The 18,707-nt window shown below is 45.9% G+C and overlaps 3 protein-coding genes across 3 annotated transcripts; all 3 read left to right on the forward strand.

Moving 5' to 3' along the window:
* The first annotated feature begins 1,991 nt into the window (after positions 1-1,991).
* On the forward strand, positions 1,992-3,617 carry LOC142459645 (C-C motif chemokine 2-like). Its single transcript, XM_075561389.1, has 3 exons — positions 1,992-2,157; positions 2,679-2,796; positions 3,098-3,617. Exons 1-3 carry the CDS (start codon positions 2,082-2,084, stop codon positions 3,243-3,245), a joined length of 342 nt encoding a protein of 113 aa, XP_075417504.1. The 5' UTR covers positions 1,992-2,081; the 3' UTR covers positions 3,246-3,617.
* Positions 3,618-11,634: 8,017 nt separating this feature from the next.
* Positions 11,635-13,516, forward strand: LOC142459644 (C-C motif chemokine 2-like). The gene is made up of 3 exons (XM_075561388.1): positions 11,635-11,800; positions 12,558-12,675; positions 12,989-13,516. Exons 1-3 carry the CDS (start codon positions 11,725-11,727, stop codon positions 13,200-13,202), a joined length of 408 nt encoding a protein of 135 aa, XP_075417503.1. The 5' UTR covers positions 11,635-11,724; the 3' UTR covers positions 13,203-13,516.
* Positions 13,517-15,557: 2,041 nt separating this feature from the next.
* Positions 15,558-17,328, forward strand: LOC142459646 (monocyte chemotactic protein 1B-like). Its single transcript, XM_075561390.1, has 3 exons — positions 15,558-15,684; positions 16,419-16,518; positions 16,861-17,328. The coding sequence occupies exons 1-3, from the start codon at positions 15,585-15,587 to the stop codon at positions 16,964-16,966; spliced, it is 306 nt and encodes a 101-aa protein (XP_075417505.1). The 5' UTR covers positions 15,558-15,584; the 3' UTR covers positions 16,967-17,328.
* The last annotated feature ends 1,379 nt before the right edge of the window (positions 17,329-18,707 follow it).

Below are 18,707 nucleotides of genomic sequence, written 5' to 3' on the forward strand. Positions count from 1 at the left end.
CCTCCATTCTGGGACGTTTCCCTTCTGTACCCCAAGCAGGCACTGCATACATGCACTGTGCTGAAAGCTCCCTCCACAGCCCCACGTGAGGCTCCCTGGCTCCAGACTCGGCAGCTGGAATGCAGGCTCCTGCCAAATTCATTCTCTTCCACATGATCTTGGAACTTCCAAGCCTGCCTCATAGTGGGAATTTCCACTCATTCCTCTCGTACTGTGCCTGACCTCCTGCTGGGAGGGCCACTGGGCTTGGCAAGGAGAAGTGGAAAGGGGAGACTTGCTCCTCCGAGTCTCACTTTCTCATCTCTGAGTCTCACTTTCTCGTCTCTGAGTCTTGCTTTCTCGTCTCTGACGTGCTCATTGACCGACACATGCAGAGACAATCACTTTCCAGAGATGATGCGCTCTCCCGGAAGTACAACCGTGGGGTCCAACACTCAGAAGAGCCGGGAAACGTGTCACTGCCACCAGGGGCCAGTTTATCTCCCTCCCTGGAATGCAGTCTGGTTGTGTCGCATGAGGAGTTTGTGCCCACGATGTCAGTCGGTCCTGTGATTCAAGAATTCCAGGACTCGCTGATGAGAACGGAGAGCAGTTTAAATATCCAGGCGCGGATAAGCTGGAGAAAATCCAAGCAATTGCTGCAGTCGATGAATGAATTGTAGGGTCATAGAGCTATGAGCTAGGATTGACCCAATGGTGATTAGTTTGAGTTTTTGTAAATATCTTCGGGGAGCAGTGAGACTTCTAGAAGATTCCCTGAGCTGGGAGTCGGGAGAGGTGGATTCTAGGCTCAGCCACTGACATGCCCCAGAAGAGTTGACTGAGATGGATTATAAGGTCTTCCAGTTCTTATGACTATGATTCTGTGGTATAAGAAGAAATCTGGGGCAGACCACATAATGAAGCCAGGCATTCCACTCCCACGTGTGTTTATGTTCCTCTGTCTATTCCCCACAACAACGGGGTGCTCGGTCACCCACCCTCCTTAGGGATCAAGAAGGAAGCCAGGGGATCAGGCGCCATAACAAGAGACACCCTTCTTGCCCACTGCTGTCTGGTGCGTTACCCACAGGTTCCAGGCTGATGGTGACTTAGCCTTCAGGAATGTGAACAGGGTCTGTTGGTTTGAAGAATGATGAAGAGCGAGAGAGGAAATACCCAGCTATATGACTGGGCAGCTAGCTGGGAACGTGGTACAAGCCTCATTCCAGGAGCATATATGGCAGGACGGTGAACAGCACAGATTCTGGGCCTCAACTGCCCGATTTCTGTTCAACTTACTCTCTAGGTAGGCTACACAGTGCCTCTGTATCTCAGCTGCCTTATCTTTCAATTGGGACTAAACAATGCCTACTAGATAGTACTGGGATATTTACAGATTTGCTACTTGACAAGGACTTAGAATATACCACCGGAGTAAGTACTACACGGCTATCACATGCCTATGTACATAATCTATATGGCTTCTTCCAAGACTTCAGCCCATTGAGTCCTGGGATGCATTGAATGCACCATCCACAGTTCTGCTTCCAGGGTGCCACCATCCTTGGGTCCCAAAGAACACGGGGTCTTCAGGTGCTGGTTGGGAGAGCATCCAAGCCCCTTCCCAGCCCAAAGTCCCCTGAAGGCAGGCTGAGGACACACCCTGAGATTCCGTCATCTCCCTCGTGACCTCAGAGTCCTGGCTTCCTTCTCTTTTTGCAGAATTTTTGCTTTAGAGAAAGCTGCATCACTAAGAAGAGCCCTCTGCGATCCTGTCTGTGGTCACTCTGGGCGTGAGTACACCCCTCCTCCCCACTCCTTTTGGTCTTTTCAGAAGATGGAAAGTGTGCTCAGTGCTTCCTGCGCCTACTTCCTTGAAATCCCCCAGGGAGCTGAACTTGCTCAGCAAATTTCCCTTTCCACTCCATCATTCATTAAGGATGAGATTGCCCTCAGCCACGCCCTCTCTTCCCTGCTCCGCCCTTTTGGCTTTCAATAAAAGGCAGGCAGAGCAGTCAGGGCAGCAGAGAGGCTGAGAACAAGCCTGAAGCTGCCAACACTCCAACTGACGACTGACGCTCTCCTCCTCAGCCTCCAACATGAAGGGCTCTGTGGTTCTCCTCAGCCTCCTGCTCACAGCTGCCACCTTCACCTCCCAGGTGCTTGCTCAGCCAGGTAAGGCCGCTTCTGCGTCGCCCTATTCCTGGTTATCAGAGCAAAGGAGATCTGTAGACTCTCACTCTAGCATCTGCTTTTTCGGGAGAGGGAAACTCAGTGGAGGTCAAGAAGGGAGACTGATCACACAGCCTAACTGGAATTCATGGGATGCCATATAGGATTGTATAGAACCTAAAAGGGTACCCCAGAGCTTGAGGCTGAGGCTAATTTTCCTCGATAATTTGCATCGGTGAAAGATTGGTAGTTTGAACCCACCCGAATGTGCCTCAAAGGAAAAGCCCGCCAATCTGCCTATGCAGTGTCAGTCTTGAAGCCCCAGGGGGCGCTCACGTCTACTCTGCACACACAGGGAGTTGGCATGAGTCAGGATTGTCTAGACATCTTTCACTGTAACAATGACCTACCTCTACTCTGACCTATGCGTTACCTTCACTTGACTACTCTGTTCTGTTCTAAATGAAAAATATGTCCATATAGTACCCATTCTAAAATTCCTTTTTATGTGGTTTTATTTCCAGATGCAATTAATTCCCCGGTCACTTGTTGCTACTCATTTTTCCCCCGGAGGATCCCTGTGCAGAGACTGGTGAGCTACATGAGAGTCGTCAACAGCAAGTGTCCCGAAGAAGCTGTGATGTGAGTTGGTCCTACATCCTTCCCCCGGGAAAAGGGCACAATCCCCACAAACGTAGAGTCATAGAGTCAAGAGCCTCACACCAACTGATCTCATGCTCAATGGTTCCCAATGAAGCGCTGTCCAAGAGGGGGAAGTGGTGCCCTTGTAGGTGTCCATTCAGAGCCTCCCAAGTTCTCCATTGGAGCAATGGTTCCGAGTGCCCTCCTCTTCCCGTGGAAACCGCTAGGGCAGGATGGGTTGGCTCTCTGAGGACGAAATCACAAAACAACTCCATCTAACGCAGGCCTCTCTCTTCCACAGCTTCAAGACTATACTGGGCAAAGAGGTCTGTGTTGACCCCAACCAGAAGTGGGTCAAGGATTCCATCGCCTCCCTTGACAAGAAAACCCAGACACCAAGGACTTACACTACCACTCAAGAAACCGCCACGGCCGTGACAAGATTATGAGCCAAGAAAGGGCTACCACCCAAGAAGCTACCACATCCAGGAGACAATGGCTAGCTTCCTCTACCTTCCCCTATATTTTCTGATATGATTTTATTATTATGCTATACAACACGAACTCTATGTATTGATATGGAATATGACGCCTTAAGTAATTTTATCTTATTTAAGTTATTGATATTTTAACTGTAACTTCAAAAAATTATGTTCTCCCTCTGAACTCTATATTCCACCACTGGAATAGTGAGAGGACCTTTGCCAGGACCAATAATGCAAAGACTTTTGGTTTTAACTCCTAAGGTATTATAAAACATGTTGTGTGGAAGTGAATGCTATTATATAACTATGAAATGAAATATATATTTTTGTACAAAACCTGAGTTTTGGAGTTTTCTTTTAAAACATTATGCTGGGATTGAAATTTTGTGAGGAGGGAAGAGCGTGGTCTCAAGGGATGGGATTCCTGCTTTGGAAGTTGGGAATGTGGATGGGTGCTGTCTTTTTCCCTGGGGGAGACTTCTCTGAGTGTAAGGGAGCGCTAGGCAGGACCCAGTTTGTCATTTGGACTTCATGACTGCAGTCCCCGGAGGATCCCTCTGCAGAGGCTGGCGAGCTATAAGACACGCAGATCCCAATAACCCAAGTTCCCTTAGCTACATCAGACATCCAGGTCCTAAAAACCCGAGTTCCCCTGAGCTACCGAATCAGCAATAGTTCTACCCTGGTCCTTTTCCCATAGCCCCGAAGCTCTTTTATAATCTACTACTTCTGCCTTCTAACCGAGATCTACCTTCTTCCAGTCCCTGGTTATTCAACTAATTAATCTTCAATGGATGCTTCTATTAAGCATTTGGAGTAATGCAAATGCTGCAAGCCTCGGAGATCAGAGGGAGGCTTAAGGAGCATTGAACACATCGTGAGGTTAAGTTTTGACAGAGAGGATGAAACCTAAGGTAATCCTGGGTAAAGAGGTGTGAGTCTTTGTTGTTCCCAAACTACTGAATCATTAAGAAAGAGAACCATATAAACAAACATTTGGAGGTATAAAAAACAGTGACGGGGACAGCAAAGAAAACAAAATCCATTCCAAGGGCAGCTGAGGTCTGTCTGTGTCTATGATGGAATGATTTCACAAAGGAGGGCTAGACCAATATCTCTGACGAATATAGATGCCAATTTTTTCAACAAATTTCTAGACACACTAATTCAACAAAGCATCAACAGGAATTGCAATCAAGTGAGATCCAAACCGGATAGACAAGGGTGGTTTGACAATAGAGAAGCAATTGATGCAATTCACCACAACAGCAAAATTAGGGATAAGAAGCATGTGGTTCTATCAGTCGACGACGAAGATTCAACATCCATTCTTGATAAAAAGGAATGGAAGACCAATTCCGCAGCACAGTGAAGGTCACGTTCAAGACCAGCAGGGAGCATCGCACTGGAGAACATTCTACAACCTTCGCCCCCTGCCAACAGGGCCCAGCCAGGGTTGCCCTTCATCGTCACTCTTCTTTAAGGTGGCCCTGGAAGTCTTAGAGACAGGGCCATAAGACATCAGAAAGACATTAAGGCATTCACATTGTCACAGAAAAAACAAACTCTTATTTACAGATGATGCAATCCTGTGGATGGAAACCCCAAAAGAGCAGGGAAGCAACAATGATGAAGCACACAGCCTGTGCATTCATGAGGTGTTGACAGAATCAGGTAACAGGCACCAGAAGACCCAAAACAAATTTTAAAAAAACAAACAAACATATTGTTGAGAATGAGGGGGATCAGAGCAGAGACCCAAAGCCCTTCTGTAGATAATAGGACATCCCCTCACAGAAGGATCACAAGAAAGGGATGAGTCAACCAGGGTGCAGTATAGCACTGATGAAACACACAATATTCCTCTGGTTCTTTGAGGCTTCCTCACCCCCCACTATCATGACCCCACTCCTGCCTTTCAGTTCTGGCTAGACCAGAGAATGTACACCGGTACAGGTAAGAGCTAACAGCACACAGAATCCAGATCAGACAACCCCCTCAGGAACAGAACTGGGAATAAGGATAACAAGAGGATAAGGGGATGGTAGGGAGAGGGGAGGAGGAAGGGGGAATCAACCGCAATGATCAACCCATAATCCCCACCCACCCACTCAGGGTGATGAACCACAGAAACATGGATAAAGGAAGATAGCAGTCAGGGTAATATCTGAAGACAATAATAATCTATAATTTATCAAGGGGGCACGAGGCTGGAGGTTGGGCAGAGAAAAAGAGGAGCTCAAATAAAAAGTGAAAGTTCAGAAAATGATGATGGCAACATATGTACAAATATGCTTGATATAATTGATGCATAGAATGGTGTAAGAGCTTAGCTGTAAGAGCACCCAATAAAATGATTTTAAAAAGAAAAGAAAATCCAAAAGATTCAATTAAACAATAATTGGAACTAGATTCCTTGCCCTTAAATATTGGTCTGAGGGCTAAAAAAAAAAACAGGAGGAAATGTTAAACTGAAATGGACTTTGAGTCTTTAGCAACAAACAAGTTTATTTCTGAGATATGAAAAAATAGACTGAAACTTGAAAAAATTGGCAATATCATCAGGCAATATCATCGACATACAGAAATCAGTTGGGATTTTCTATATTAAAAAGGATGGCATTAAAGATAAAATTAAAAGAACAATACTATTTACAATCATTACTGCTGTGGTTAGGTACACTGACGCATTGCGGCGGCCCTGTGCGCAGCAGAATCTAGCACTGCCCAGGCCTGCACCATCCTCACAATTGTCCCCATGCTCGATCTCATTGTAGAAGCCCCTGTGTCCATCCAGCTTGGCGAAGGCCTTCCTCTCTTTTGCTGTCCCTCTACTTTACCAATCATGATGTCCTTCTCCAGGGACTGAACTCTCCTGGCAACATGTCCAAAGTATGTCAGATGAACTCTCTTGCCAGCCTTGCCCCTAAGGAGCACTCTGGCCATACTTTTCCCAAGATAGAGTAATCGGTCCTATTAACAGTCCATATAATTTCAATATGCTTGGCCAGCACCACAATCAGATGCATAGTTTTATCGTCGGTCTTCCTTATTCAATACCCAACTTTCACATGCATATGAGAAAATTGAAAGTACCATGGTACGGGTCAGATGCACCTTAGTCCTCAAAGTAACATCTTGCTTTTCAATACTTTAAAATAGTCTTATGCATCAGATTTACCCAATTCAATGTATCATTTGATCTCCTGACTGATGCTTCAATTAACATTGATTGTGGATCCAAGCAAGACAAAATCTATGTCAACTTCAAACTTTTCTCCATTTGTCACAATGTTATCTATTGGTCCAGTTGTGAGAATCTCAATCTTATTTACATTGAGTCATACTCCATACTGAAGGCTAGACAAAATCTTTGTCAACTTCAAACTTTTCTCCAGTTGTCACAATGTTATCTAATGGTCCAGTTGTAAGAATCTCAGTCTTATTTACATTGAGTCATACTCCATACTGAAGGCCACAATCTTTGATCTCCATCAGCAAGTGCTCCAAGGTCTCTTTATTTTCAGCAAGCAAGGTTGTGTCATCTGCCTATCACTAGTGAATAATAAACCTTCCTCCAATCCTGATGCCCAATTCTTCTTCATATAACCCAGCTTCTCTGATGATATGGTCAGCACACAGACTGAATAAGTGTGGGGAGAGGATATACCCCAGAAGTACTCCCTTCCTGATTTTAAAACACACAGCATTCCCTTGGTCTGTTCACGCAACTGCTTTTTGATCCATGTGTCAGTTCTGCATGAGCACGATGCAATGCTCGCTAAGTCCCTTTCTGCTCAAGGCTATCCATAGGTTGTTACGATCCAATCAAATGCCTTGGCATAATCAATAAAATATAAAGAAATATCTCTCTGGTATTCTCTGCTTTCAGTCAAGATCCATGTGGCATCAACAATGATATCCCCTCTTCCACAGCCTCTTCTGAATTGGGCCTGAACCTGTAGCAGTACCCTGGAATGTACTGCTGCAATGGCTGTAGAATGATCTTCTGAAATTTTTCCTTGTATGTGATCTTGATGATATTGTTCTATAATCTGGGAGGATTCTGTTGGGTCACCTTTCTTTGGAATGAGTACAGCGATGGTTCTCTTTTGGTCAGTTGGCCAAGTAGCTGTCTGCCAAATTTCCTCACATAAACCAGGAAGGGCTTCCAGTGCTTCATCAGCTTCTTGAAACAGTCGTCCATCAATTCCGGGAGCCTTGTCCTTCACTAATGCTTTCAGTGAATCTTGAATGTCTTCCTTCAGCACCATTGGTTCTTGCTCCTGAAATGAGGGAATGTTGACTAGTTCTGAAGAAGGCTCATACAAATAAAATTATGAAACAGTTCCACATGAACCTAAAGAGACTTACACAAATGGAACAATGTTCCATGCTCCTGGAAAGGAAGACTAAGTGAAAATGTCAATATTACCAAAAAGAAGTAATGTAATTGGCGATCCAAATTTCAGCACAGTTCTTCAAATAAATGGAAACAAGTGATAGAAAAAGTCATTTGGAAAGGAAAGAACCCAAAATAAATAAAACATTAACCATAATAATAAATTCACTCTAAGACTTTAAAACCTATTTAATAAGCACAATAATCAAAATTGTTTAGTACTGGTGCAACTTTAGACATGTAGACCAATGGGCTAAAATTGAAAACCCAGGAAAAAATCCAAGTGCCTACAGACACGTGATCTTTGATAAAGGATGCATTATAGATAAGAGATAGCCTTTTCAATAAATGGAAAAATTGGATCTCCAACAGCAAAAGAATGAAATGGGACCCAGACCTCAAGCCATGTACAAAAACAGATTCAAGATGGGTGAAAGACCGAAGTATAAACCTTAGAGCCATAAAAACCATCAATGAAAAAGTGAGGACAAATTTTAGGGCCCTAATATAAGGCATAAAGATACTATCAAACATAATGAAAATACCCATATAATAAAAGACAAAAATAGGCGCCTGATCCCTTTTCTAAAACATGGCATTTATGCACATCAACAGATTTCACCAAAAGAGTTAGGGAAGCACTCAAAAAGTGGGAAAACATATTTACCAATGTTATATCAGATAACAACTGATTTAAAATCTATAGAAAACTGCAACACCCAAAGAAGAAACATACAAATGATCCAATCAACAAATGGGCACAAAACATAAAGAGACAACGTGCTAAGGATGATCTCCAGGTGGTCAACATCTACATGAAGAAATGTTCCAGTTCATTAGCAATCAGGGAAATGCAAATTAAAAGAACAATGAGCTACCACCTCACATCAACTCTCTTAGGAGAATTTTTTAATAAAGAGAACATAATAAATACTCTAAAGTATGTGAGGAGATTGGAACGATCACACATCGCTGGTGGATTGTACAATTGAACAACCACGATGGAAAGCAAGATGGAGTATCCTTAAGCAAATGCAAATACAAATAAATATTTCATGATCTTGCAATCTTTCTACTTGACATTTACCCTAAGGAAATAAACAACAAAATACAAACAGAGAGATGCACACCGATACGTATTGTAGCAAATCCTGTAACAGCAAAAAAGATGGAACCAACCAAAAACTCCAACTGTAGAGGAACCGATGTGCTCACCAATGGCACATTATGCATCACCTTAAGCCATGGGGAAATTAGAGAGCAGGATGCTTAGCAAAATATTTTACGACACCATTAGTGTAAAGAAAAGTTCAAAAGGTTTTCACAACAAAAGATAAGGCTGGGGCAGGGCTGGGGGCTGGGAGAAGGAAGGGCCAGGAAAGGATGGAAGGAAGGAGAGAGGGAAGAAACACACACGCACACACACACACATACACATTGGAGGGTGCATTTAATGGGGTGCTGTTATCAATTGGATTTGATGAGATGGGCTAGGCAACCACCGAGGGTATGATTTTCTTCATAACTGTTATTTTTAACAAGGAAAAGGCTGGAAAGATTGAAATATACATCGAAACAAATAAAAGCAAAATAAATGGATAGATAAAGTTTAAGTATTGGATAAAGAGAGAGAAGAGCCACAGGTCTAGATAGCTCCAAAAGGAGGAAGCGTAGCGCTGAAGTAGACTTGGGGGAAAGGAAGTTTGAAAATGGTTTGAGTAGCAGGGTGGGGAGCTGGAGCGCCACTGAGCCCATCAAAAGGAGAAGCTGAAGACATCTGGTCCCGTGAGGTGGGAAACAGCACGCTCAGCGGAGAGTTCCCGAAGGCGTCACCCATTAACTACATGCACCCATGCAGGAGTGAGAACCAAGGAGAAGCGACCAACAGGCTTGGCAAGTGAGAGAGGACGCTGAAATCAACGAGGCACCTTGGGAGAGGAATGAGCTGGGAGGCGCGACGTGCTGAAGGTTGTAAATGGAGGAGGAAAACGTGAGATATGAAAAGCTCTCCATCAACCCCCCAAACTTCTACTTTACGGGCGCAGCTGCTCTGAGACCAAAAGTGCACTTCCCCCATCACTGGGCCCCATGCCGGTTGCAGGGGACTTGCCATCACCTAAGTGGACAGGGTCTTCTTTGCCTACATGTTGACCGAAGGTCCACATCCCTTTGCTGGCTTAGTGCCCATCTCTGTCAGGTCTGATCCACCGAGGCCCAACGTAGCTCCTCTCATGTCCTTAATTGAGTAAACTCTGCATGGTAGCAACCTTCCAGACCTACGTGTGGGCAGAGCGTGGTGGCCATTGTGGCATGGTAGACTAGGCTGTGCATTTGGCGGCAGGTGGTTCTGGGAAGAGAGCTGCCGACAAGAAGGATACTTGGGTTCTTGTCCCAGAACAGGCACTGACTGACACCAGGGAGGTCAGGTACTCTCTGAGGTGCCATCACTAAAATGGAGATAACCATGTGTGGCGGATGGAACCCAGGAGAAACTAGGATCCTTGTCAGATCTCATAGCCAAGCTTCCTAGGACACATCCACTTCTTCCAGGTGGAGCTGGGAAAGAGATCCTGCTTCCACATGCCTGAGCCAGTCCCGGTACTCTGATTAAGGCCAAGTATCCCTAAAGGAGCGGTTCTCAACCTGTGGGTCACAATCCCTTTGGGGGTCGAATGACCCTTTCACAGGGGTCGCCCGATTCATAACAGTAGCAAAATGTCAGTGACGAAGTAGCAAGAAAAATAATGTTGTGGTTGGAGGCGGGGGGGGGGGGTGTCACCACAACATGAGGACCTGTATGAAAGGGTCGTGGCATTAGGAAGGTGGAGAACCACCACCCTAAAGAGAGCAAGGATCCATCCAAGCCCCAAATGACATCCACAAAGTGCCTTGATAATTCAGTCAGCAGCTAACCTGATGGCAGCTACTGATGAACCTCGGGGTCCCGCAGCCTCTCAGCCTCTGCTGCACCTCAGCAGTCCGCGGTCCTGATCACCAGAGAGGAGTGAAATCTCAAATGGGAGCGGAGGTCAGGAGAAAAAAAGGGCAACGGGATGCCAACCAGTGTACCATCATCCTGTAGCTTAGTGGGTAGCAGGCCCCCTGGAGCCCGGTAGATGGGAGGCAGAGGGTCTAGGGGAGTTATATGGGCTCAAGTCAGAAAATAGCCTCCTCTCATGTCCTTTTCCAGCTACATCGATTCATTTTCTAGAATCTTGAGCCCATGGATCTCCAGCTGAGCACTGAATATTTTGATCCCTGCATAGTGAGCTTAATCAATATGAGAATAGCAAACCCGTCTTGTATACCTGGAGTATAATTCTGTTTATACATTATTGTATCCAGCCGTCCGATGTTTTCTTGAGAATGTTTGCATCGATCTTCATGAGCTCTGTGCACAATTATAGTGAAGTCATCAAATTGACTTCAAGAAAGGCTAGTCACTTTGAGGATGCAGTTCTCAAAGGCCAGCATCCTTCAGATCTGCTTCCAGGGTGCCACCATCCTCGGGTCCTAAAGAACACAGAGTCTTCAGGTGTTGGTTGGGAGAGCATCCAAACCCCTTCCCAGCCCAAGATCCCCTGAAGGCAGGCTGAGGACACACCCTGAGATTCCATCATCTTCTTTGTGACCTCAGAGTCCTGGCTTCCTTCTCTTTTTGCAGAATTTTTGCTTTAGAGAAAGCTGCATCCCTAAGAATAGCCCTCTGCGATCCTGTCTGTGGTCACTCTGGGCGTGAGTACACCCCTCCTCCCCACTCCTTTTGGTCTTTTCGGAAGATGGAAAATGTGCTCAGTGCTTCCTGGGCCTACTTCCTTGAAATCCCCCAGGGAGCTGAACTTGCTCAGCAAATTTCCCTTTCCACTCCATCATTCATTAAGGATGAGATTGCCCTCAGCCACGCCCTCTCTTCCCTGCTCCGCCCTTTTGGCTTTCAATAAAAGGCAGGCAGAGCAGTCAGGGCAGCAGAGAGGCTGAGAACAAGCCTGAAGCTGCCAACACTCCGACTGACGACTGACGCTCTCCTCCTCAGCCTCCAACATGAAGGGCTCTGTGGTTCTCCTCAGCTTCCTGCTCACAGCTGCCACCTTCACCTCCCAGGTGCTTGCTCAGCCAGGTAAGGCTGCTTCTGCGTCGCCCTATTCCTGGTTATCAGAGCAAAGGAGATCTGTAGACTCTCACTCTAGCATCTGCTTTTTCGGGAGAGGGAAACTCAGTGGAGGTCGAGAAGGGAGACTGATCACACAGCCTAACTAGAATTCATATGAGGCACGCAGGGCGCTTCGGAACCTGGAAAAGAGCACGGAGCTGGAGACCTGGCGTGCTTTTCCTAAGCCCTGATATTTTGGGTTGGTTATCTCTCATGCCAGTAGTCTGTGTCGTCAAGTTCTAGTAGTTCTCCTAGCTGTTCCATCTGCCCCTGCCAAAGTTGCATGGCCATTTTGACAGAGTGCATGTGCCAAAGGTCACACTGTGGCGCTGGGGTGGGTGCAGAGGAGTGGAATTGCATCAGTCCTGCCTCTGGTCTGGAGCCCCTGCGCGGCACGAGTGTCTGAATACTCAATTACTAGGCGAGAAACTGGCAGTTTGGACATATCCAGAGGGGCTTCAAAGGAAAGACCTGGCCCTGAATCTTCTAGGTCACAGTCTAGAAAGTGGCATGGAGCACCATTCTGCCATGCACCCCCGGGGATGCCAGGAGACAGAACTGGCTAGACACCAACGAACAATGATAATGACCTCTACATTCGTTACCTTCTCTACTATTCTCTGTTCTTTACCTTCTCTTAATTAAGCTTTTTGGATCTAAGTAAAAGGGGGAAAGCCACCACCATTCTAAGCTTCTCTTTTTTTCCATGTGGTTTTATTTCCAGATGCTCTGAATGCTCCCGTCACATGTTGCTACACATTTATGGAGCAGAGGATCCCTGTGATGAGGCTGGTGAGCTACACGCGAGTCAGCAGCGCCCACTGCTCCAAAGAAGCTGTGATGTGAGTTGGTCCACAGTTCTTCCCCAGGAAATAAGAGACGATCCCCACACACTTAGAGCCATAGAGTCAAGAGCCCCACACAATCGAATCCAATGCCCAAAGGCTTCTGATGGGAAGACAGAGTCCAAAGCGGGGAGGGAGCTCCCTTCTTCCCAGTTCATTCCGACCATCCCAAGTTCTGTGGTCTGCAGTCAGAATAGCTGCACCTGGAACACCGCTGCAGAAACTGTGACCTTTAGAGAGGACGGGCTGACCCTCGTAGGATGAAATCCCAAAGGAAACTTCATGTAATTCTGGCCTCTTTCCTCCACAGTTTCAAGACTATAGCAAACAAGTCTGTCTGCGCTGACCCCACACAGAAGTGGGTCAAGGACTCCATAACATCCCTTGACAGGAAAACTCACATCAAAGCCTTGAAGGACAGCTCAAGGACCAACCCCAACCAAAGGAACAACTGTCACCTAGGAAACGATGATAACTCAAGAACCAAATGCAATTCCAGAAACCACCATAAGGCAGCAAACTAGAACTGATTTCGTTTCCTCCACCTTTCCCTAAGTTCTCTGATATCCTCTCATTTTAATTTATAGATGATGAATTTCATTTATTGATATGAAATATGATGTATTTATCTGATTTAAGTTATTGATAGTTTAACTTTATCTTCATTAAATGATATGCTCTCTTTAAAGCCTGACTGCACCCGTGAGACAATGTGGGGATACTTACAAGGATTGCTAATGCAAAGACTTTGGGTTTTAATTCCCAAGGCATGATACACAGGTTGCATGAAAGTGAATATCATTCTATAATCACACGGAATAAAAATTTTTGTACAAAACCTGATTTGGGAGCTTTCTTTAAGGAAGTTAAAAATACTGGGAGTGAAGGTGGGAGATGAAGGGGAAGCGCGGTTTCAGAGAATGGTGCTCCTGCTTTGCAGAATGAATTTGGGAACGGGCTTTTGTCTTTTCTTCCGGAATGGGCTCATCCGGGAGAGCTAAGCAGGGTCCATGTTGGGTGGTTAAAAGGAAGGCAGACTAAAGGGACTGAATGTCAGGGCAGCAATTTAGTCCTCCACTGAGTAGATCAAAATGAGATGGTGAAACTTTGGGTCCAACGAGGCGGGAAATGTCCACTCAGAGGTGAGTTTCAGGAGATGTAACTGACCCCCTTCATGTACATGTGGAGAAGTGAGAACCAGTGAGAGGCTATTGGAGGGCTGGTGAGAGCACGAGAGCAGCAAAGCCCCAGAGGGAGTTGGGAGAAGAATGAGCTGGGCAGGGTGACAGGCTGAATGCTGTCCCTGGAGGAAAAAGACCTGGGGCCAAAGGTCAGAAAAGCTCTTCACCAACCTCCCTGACCGTCTGCTTTAGACAGGCAGCTTCTCTGAGATCCAATACCTCCCACCATCACTGAGCTCCATCTTAGTCCCAGGAGAATAGGGCACCCACTTAAACCAACTGGATTTCCTTTCCCTAAATGCTCACCTAAGGTCTACATCACTCCGCAAGGCTCAGGGTGCATCTCTGCCAGGCATTTGACCCATCGAGGACCACACGTAATTCTTCTACTGGCCTCATTAAATATTGTCTGTGTGGTACCACCTTCCAGATCTGGGCCTGGGGATATCTGGGTGGTCAGTGTGTCATGGTAGAGTGGGCAGTGCATTTGGTAGCATGTGGTGCTGCGAAGAGCCTGGGCTGGCAAGACGGACACTTGAGTTCTAATCCCAGAACAGGCACTGATTTACGCCATCCTGGGGGTCAGGGCAGGTACTCTCTGAGGTCCCAACAATAAAACGGGAATAAGCATGAGTTAGAAATGGGACCCAGGAGAACCTAAGTTCCACCTCAGATTTCATCCACCACAAAAACAAAAACTTCCAGATTCACTGTCATCAAGTTAATGCTGGCTCATAGCAAACCCACGTGAGTTTCTGAGGCTGTAACAGTTTACAGGAGTAGACAGTCTAGTCTCTCTCCCGTGTTTCTGCTAGTGGCTTCAAACTGCTAACTCTCTGGGTCCAACACGTCACCAGGACACCACCGGAGCTGCTGCCTCAGATCTTGTAGCCCTGCTTTATTAGAAAACTTGTACTTCGACCGACTGGGCAGTCTTCGCAATAGCATACATGGTCCTTATTTCACTCACACCGGCTACCTTTAGGTAATCTTCGGAGGTAGAAATTGAGGTTCCCGTGGAAACACAGGGATTTCGAAACCCCACGCCTCCGGCTCTCAAAGACCGAGCAAGACAGTGGGACTCTGGAGGCCCTGAAATCTCAAAGGTCCTTTGCACTTATTTTTTAAAGTTGTACCAATATTTTATATTGAAATCATCAAACTTCAAGAAAGCTCAATGGCTCTTAGGATTCAATTCTATATCTTCAGCCCAGCATATTATAGTTCTGCCTTCCGTGACTCCACTGTCCTTGCATTCCTCAGAACACACAGACTTCGGCTGTTGGTGGGGAACCCAGCCAAGGTCTTTTGGGCTGTTCCCCGAAGGCAGTTTGGGGACACATCTTGGGATCCCGTCATCTCCCTTCTGATCACAGTATCCTGGCTGCCTTCCTTTTCTGCAGAACTTTGACTTCAGAGCGCTCGAAATTCCAAAGAATAGCCTGCTGCGATCCCATTTCTGGTCAGTCTGGTCACGAATGCAGGCTTCCTCTCAAGAAGATGTAGCTTGTGCCCAGTGTTTCTTTCTGTTATTTCATAGAAGCCTCCCGAGAGCTGAACTTGCTCAGCAGATTTCTCTTCCAATTCATTTAGTGGGAATACTGTTCCCCTAAGTCAGGCCTTTTCTTCCGCACTCCGCCCTCTTGGCTTTCAATAAAAGGCAGGCAGAGAAGCAAAGAGGTTGCCAACAACCCAGAAGTCCAGAAGCTGCCAGCTCTCCGACTGATGCTCTCCTCCACGCCCACCAGCATGAAGGGCTCTGTGGCTCTCCTCAGCCTGCTGCTCACAGCTGCCACCGTCACCTCCCAGGGATATGCTCGGACAGGTAAGCCCTGGCTGCTTCCTTTGAAGTGCGTCACCCTATTCTGGTTATCAGAGCACAGGGGGTTCCCAGAATCTCACTCTCACAGGTATTTCTCAGGGTGGATGAAGAAGGGAGACTAATCCCGCAGCCTCTTACAGACAGGGCCAAACTAGGATTCCTGGGATGCGATGTAGGGTTGCTTTGAAGATAACGGAGGCACACTGCATGGGCTCCCTGGCTCATGGTACTGGGATTGGGGCGATTTGTCTCTCTCCTAGACACTCTCAAATGTTGTCTAGTTTTAAAGTTTCCCTACCGTTCCCTCTAGTCTTTATCAAGGTTTTAAAGCCATTTTACAGAGTATAAAACAGAGCCCACATGTCGCAGATCACACTGAGCCCACGGGGATATGCAGAGTATTGGCTATTCATTGGTTCTACCCCTACACTCTGAAAGTCACCAGTGGAGCAAATGGCTAAACATTCAACTGTGAGGAGGGAAAATGACCAGTTGGAACACACCCAGAGGTGCCTCCAAAGAGAAGCACAACAAATACCTCTGAAAGATCACAGTCCTGAAAACTCTACGAGGCTCAGTTCTACGCGGCACACCTGGGTGGCCATGAGTCAGGGTTGACTAGACATTGTCCACTATAATGATGATCTCAACCTGCTCTTCGCTGTTCTGCCCTAAGATAAAAATCTCACCCATTTAAAAATGTTTTCTTTGTCCCGCCCCCCCCACGCCCCGCCCAGTCATCTGTTGCTACTCCTTTATCCGCCAGAAGATTCCTGTGTTGATGCTGGTGAGCTATGAGAGAACCAGCCACAGTGATTGCCCCAAAGAAGCTGTCATGTGAGTTGGCCCAAATTTCTTCTTGGGGAGCAGGGGACAATCCCCACACACTTATAGTCAGAGAGTCAGAGTCTTATACCATCTTCCTGGACGGCCAACTATTCCCAAAGGGAGAGTTGAGTTCAAGAGGGGGCAGTGGTGCCCTTCTGGGTGTTCATTCAGAGCATGCCAGGTTCTCCAGTCTGAAGTCAGAATATCCTCATCTGAGACAGTCGTTGGAGAACCACTCCAGGTCCCCTCCCCTTCCAGTTCCCATGGAAGCCCGTTGGGTTGGACAGGCTGACCCTCTTAGGGTGAAACCTCAAAAGAGCTCCATTGAACTCTGGCCTCTCACTTCCACAGCTTCAAGACTGTACAGGGCAGAGCGGTCTGCGCTGACCCCACCCTGAAGTGGGTCAAGGACTCCATCGCCTCCCTTGACAGGAACCCTCACCCAGCAAGGCCGTAAGCCACAGCTCAAGAAGCTACAACGACCCAAGAACTAACTGACTCTGATCCAACGACCTGTGGCTAATTTCATTTTCTCCATCTTTCTTTACATTCTCTGATATACGGTTATAATTTTGTGGAATATAAATTTTGCTTACTGATATGAAATACGATTCCTTAAGTAAATGCTGTCTTCTTTATATGACTGATGTTTTGATCTCATCTTCTTTAAATTACTTCCTCTCTGTGAACCCAGATTCTACCGGGACATTATGGGGATTTTGGATTAATGATGCTGGTGTCGTTAATGCAAAGACTTTTTAAAATTTTAATTTCTAAGATATAGACGTGTTGTATGGAAATTAATATCATTATATGACTACCTAACCAAATATAAATCTCTTACTAAACTTGACTTTTGGAGTTTTCTTTAAGGGAATGAAAAGTTCTGAGTGAAGGTGGGTGATAAGGGAGGAGGAGCACGGATTCCGAGGATGGGGTCTCGAAGGAAAAGAATGTCACTGGGGTCTTATCTCTTCTCATGGGATGGGCTCCTCTGAGCGCGGGGGGGAGATCAGCGAGCCCAGTTCACCTTCCCGCCATCATACCTGCCGTCCCCAACAGCAGACATCCAGATCTCAAAAACCCAAGTTACTCAACATCAAGCCCACCCCTTTGTGTTCTCTCACAGCCCCCACATCTGGCTCACTAGCTCTTCCATAATCTCTCTCATCTGCCTTCTAACTGGGTTATCGTCTTCCAGTCCCTCTCTCTTCAATTAATCTTCTAATCTGGAGTAATACAAATGCTACAAGCCTTGGGGAATCAGAGAGAGAGTTAAGGACTATTGATCACGTGGTTAGATTAAGGTTTCACAAAGAGGATGAGGCTTAATGAAACCCTGAATCTATATGTGTTCATTTTTTTCTAGAAAAATTATAGAATCATTAAGAAAAAGAAAGAGAACAGTGAAAAATCAAAAACGAAACATCTGGGAGTAGAACTGACAATGGCATGAACATCAAAGAACAAATAACAAATCATAGGTGTACGAGGGACACCCAAATAAAACTGATGCTCATTTGTTTTGTTTTCTGATATGGGGTGGGGGGTAATGCATTTGAAGTTTGTTCTACCAGGTCGGACTGCTAATTAAGCTTTCTATTTTGAGGTTCTGAAAAGATTGTATTACAGTATGTGCCCAAAAGGCCTGATTTGTGGCCGATAGGGGACTGGTTTTACCACCACAACAATGCACCTGCTCACACAGTCATCTCAGTGAGTCAGTTTTGGGCAAAAACAAACAAACAAACAAACAAACAAACAACCAGCATGCCTCTCTTATCCCACGTACCTTACTCAGCTGACCTTTCTCCGTGTGACTTAGTTTTGTTTCCACAAATGCAGAGGGGGGCATGAAAGAACAGTGATTTGACAGATATAAAAGAAGTGAAGGAAAAAAACAAGGGAGGTGCTTTTAACCATCCAAACAGATGACTGCGAAAAATGTTTCCAAGAATAGAATCACAAACTTGACAAATGTTTTAAGTGTATAGAGAGGAATTTGAAGGTGATAAGGGTGTTTTGTAAAAAAAATTAAATATATATCTTTGGAAAAAAATTCCATTGGGGGGGGTGGGGTCACCCCCTCCCTGTATGTCTGTGTCTGTGATGGCATGGTTTAGGAAGGAAGACAGACTACAGGAATTGAATGTCAGGGCGGCAAGTTAGTTCTCCACTGAGTAGATCAAAAGGAGATG

The sequence above is a fragment of the Tenrec ecaudatus genome, chromosome 10 (assembly GCF_050624435.1).
Source record: "Tenrec ecaudatus isolate mTenEca1 chromosome 10, mTenEca1.hap1, whole genome shotgun sequence".
Taxonomy (NCBI): Eukaryota; Metazoa; Chordata; class Mammalia; order Afrosoricida; family Tenrecidae; genus Tenrec; species Tenrec ecaudatus.

Coding starts and splice junctions, on each gene's coding strand:
- LOC142459646 (XM_075561390.1), top strand. CDS start 15,585: ATGCTCTCCTCCACGCCCACCAGCATGAAGGGCTCTGTGGCTCTCCTC. Junction 15,685..16,418: donor CCAGGGATATGCTCGGACAG/GTAAGCCCTGGC, acceptor CGCCCCGCCCAG/TCATCTGTTGCTACTCCTTT. Junction 16,519..16,860: donor TGCCCCAAAGAAGCTGTCAT/GTGAGTTGGCCC, acceptor TCACTTCCACAG/CTTCAAGACTGTACAGGGCA.
- LOC142459644 (XM_075561388.1), top strand. CDS start 11,725: ATGAAGGGCTCTGTGGTTCTCCTCAGCTTCCTGCTCACAGCTGCCACC. Junction 11,801..12,557: donor CCAGGTGCTTGCTCAGCCAG/GTAAGGCTGCTT, acceptor TTTTATTTCCAG/ATGCTCTGAATGCTCCCGTC. Junction 12,676..12,988: donor TGCTCCAAAGAAGCTGTGAT/GTGAGTTGGTCC, acceptor TTTCCTCCACAG/TTTCAAGACTATAGCAAACA.
- LOC142459645 (XM_075561389.1), top strand. CDS start 2,082: ATGAAGGGCTCTGTGGTTCTCCTCAGCCTCCTGCTCACAGCTGCCACC. Junction 2,158..2,678: donor CCAGGTGCTTGCTCAGCCAG/GTAAGGCCGCTT, acceptor TTTTATTTCCAG/ATGCAATTAATTCCCCGGTC. Junction 2,797..3,097: donor TGTCCCGAAGAAGCTGTGAT/GTGAGTTGGTCC, acceptor TCTCTTCCACAG/CTTCAAGACTATACTGGGCA.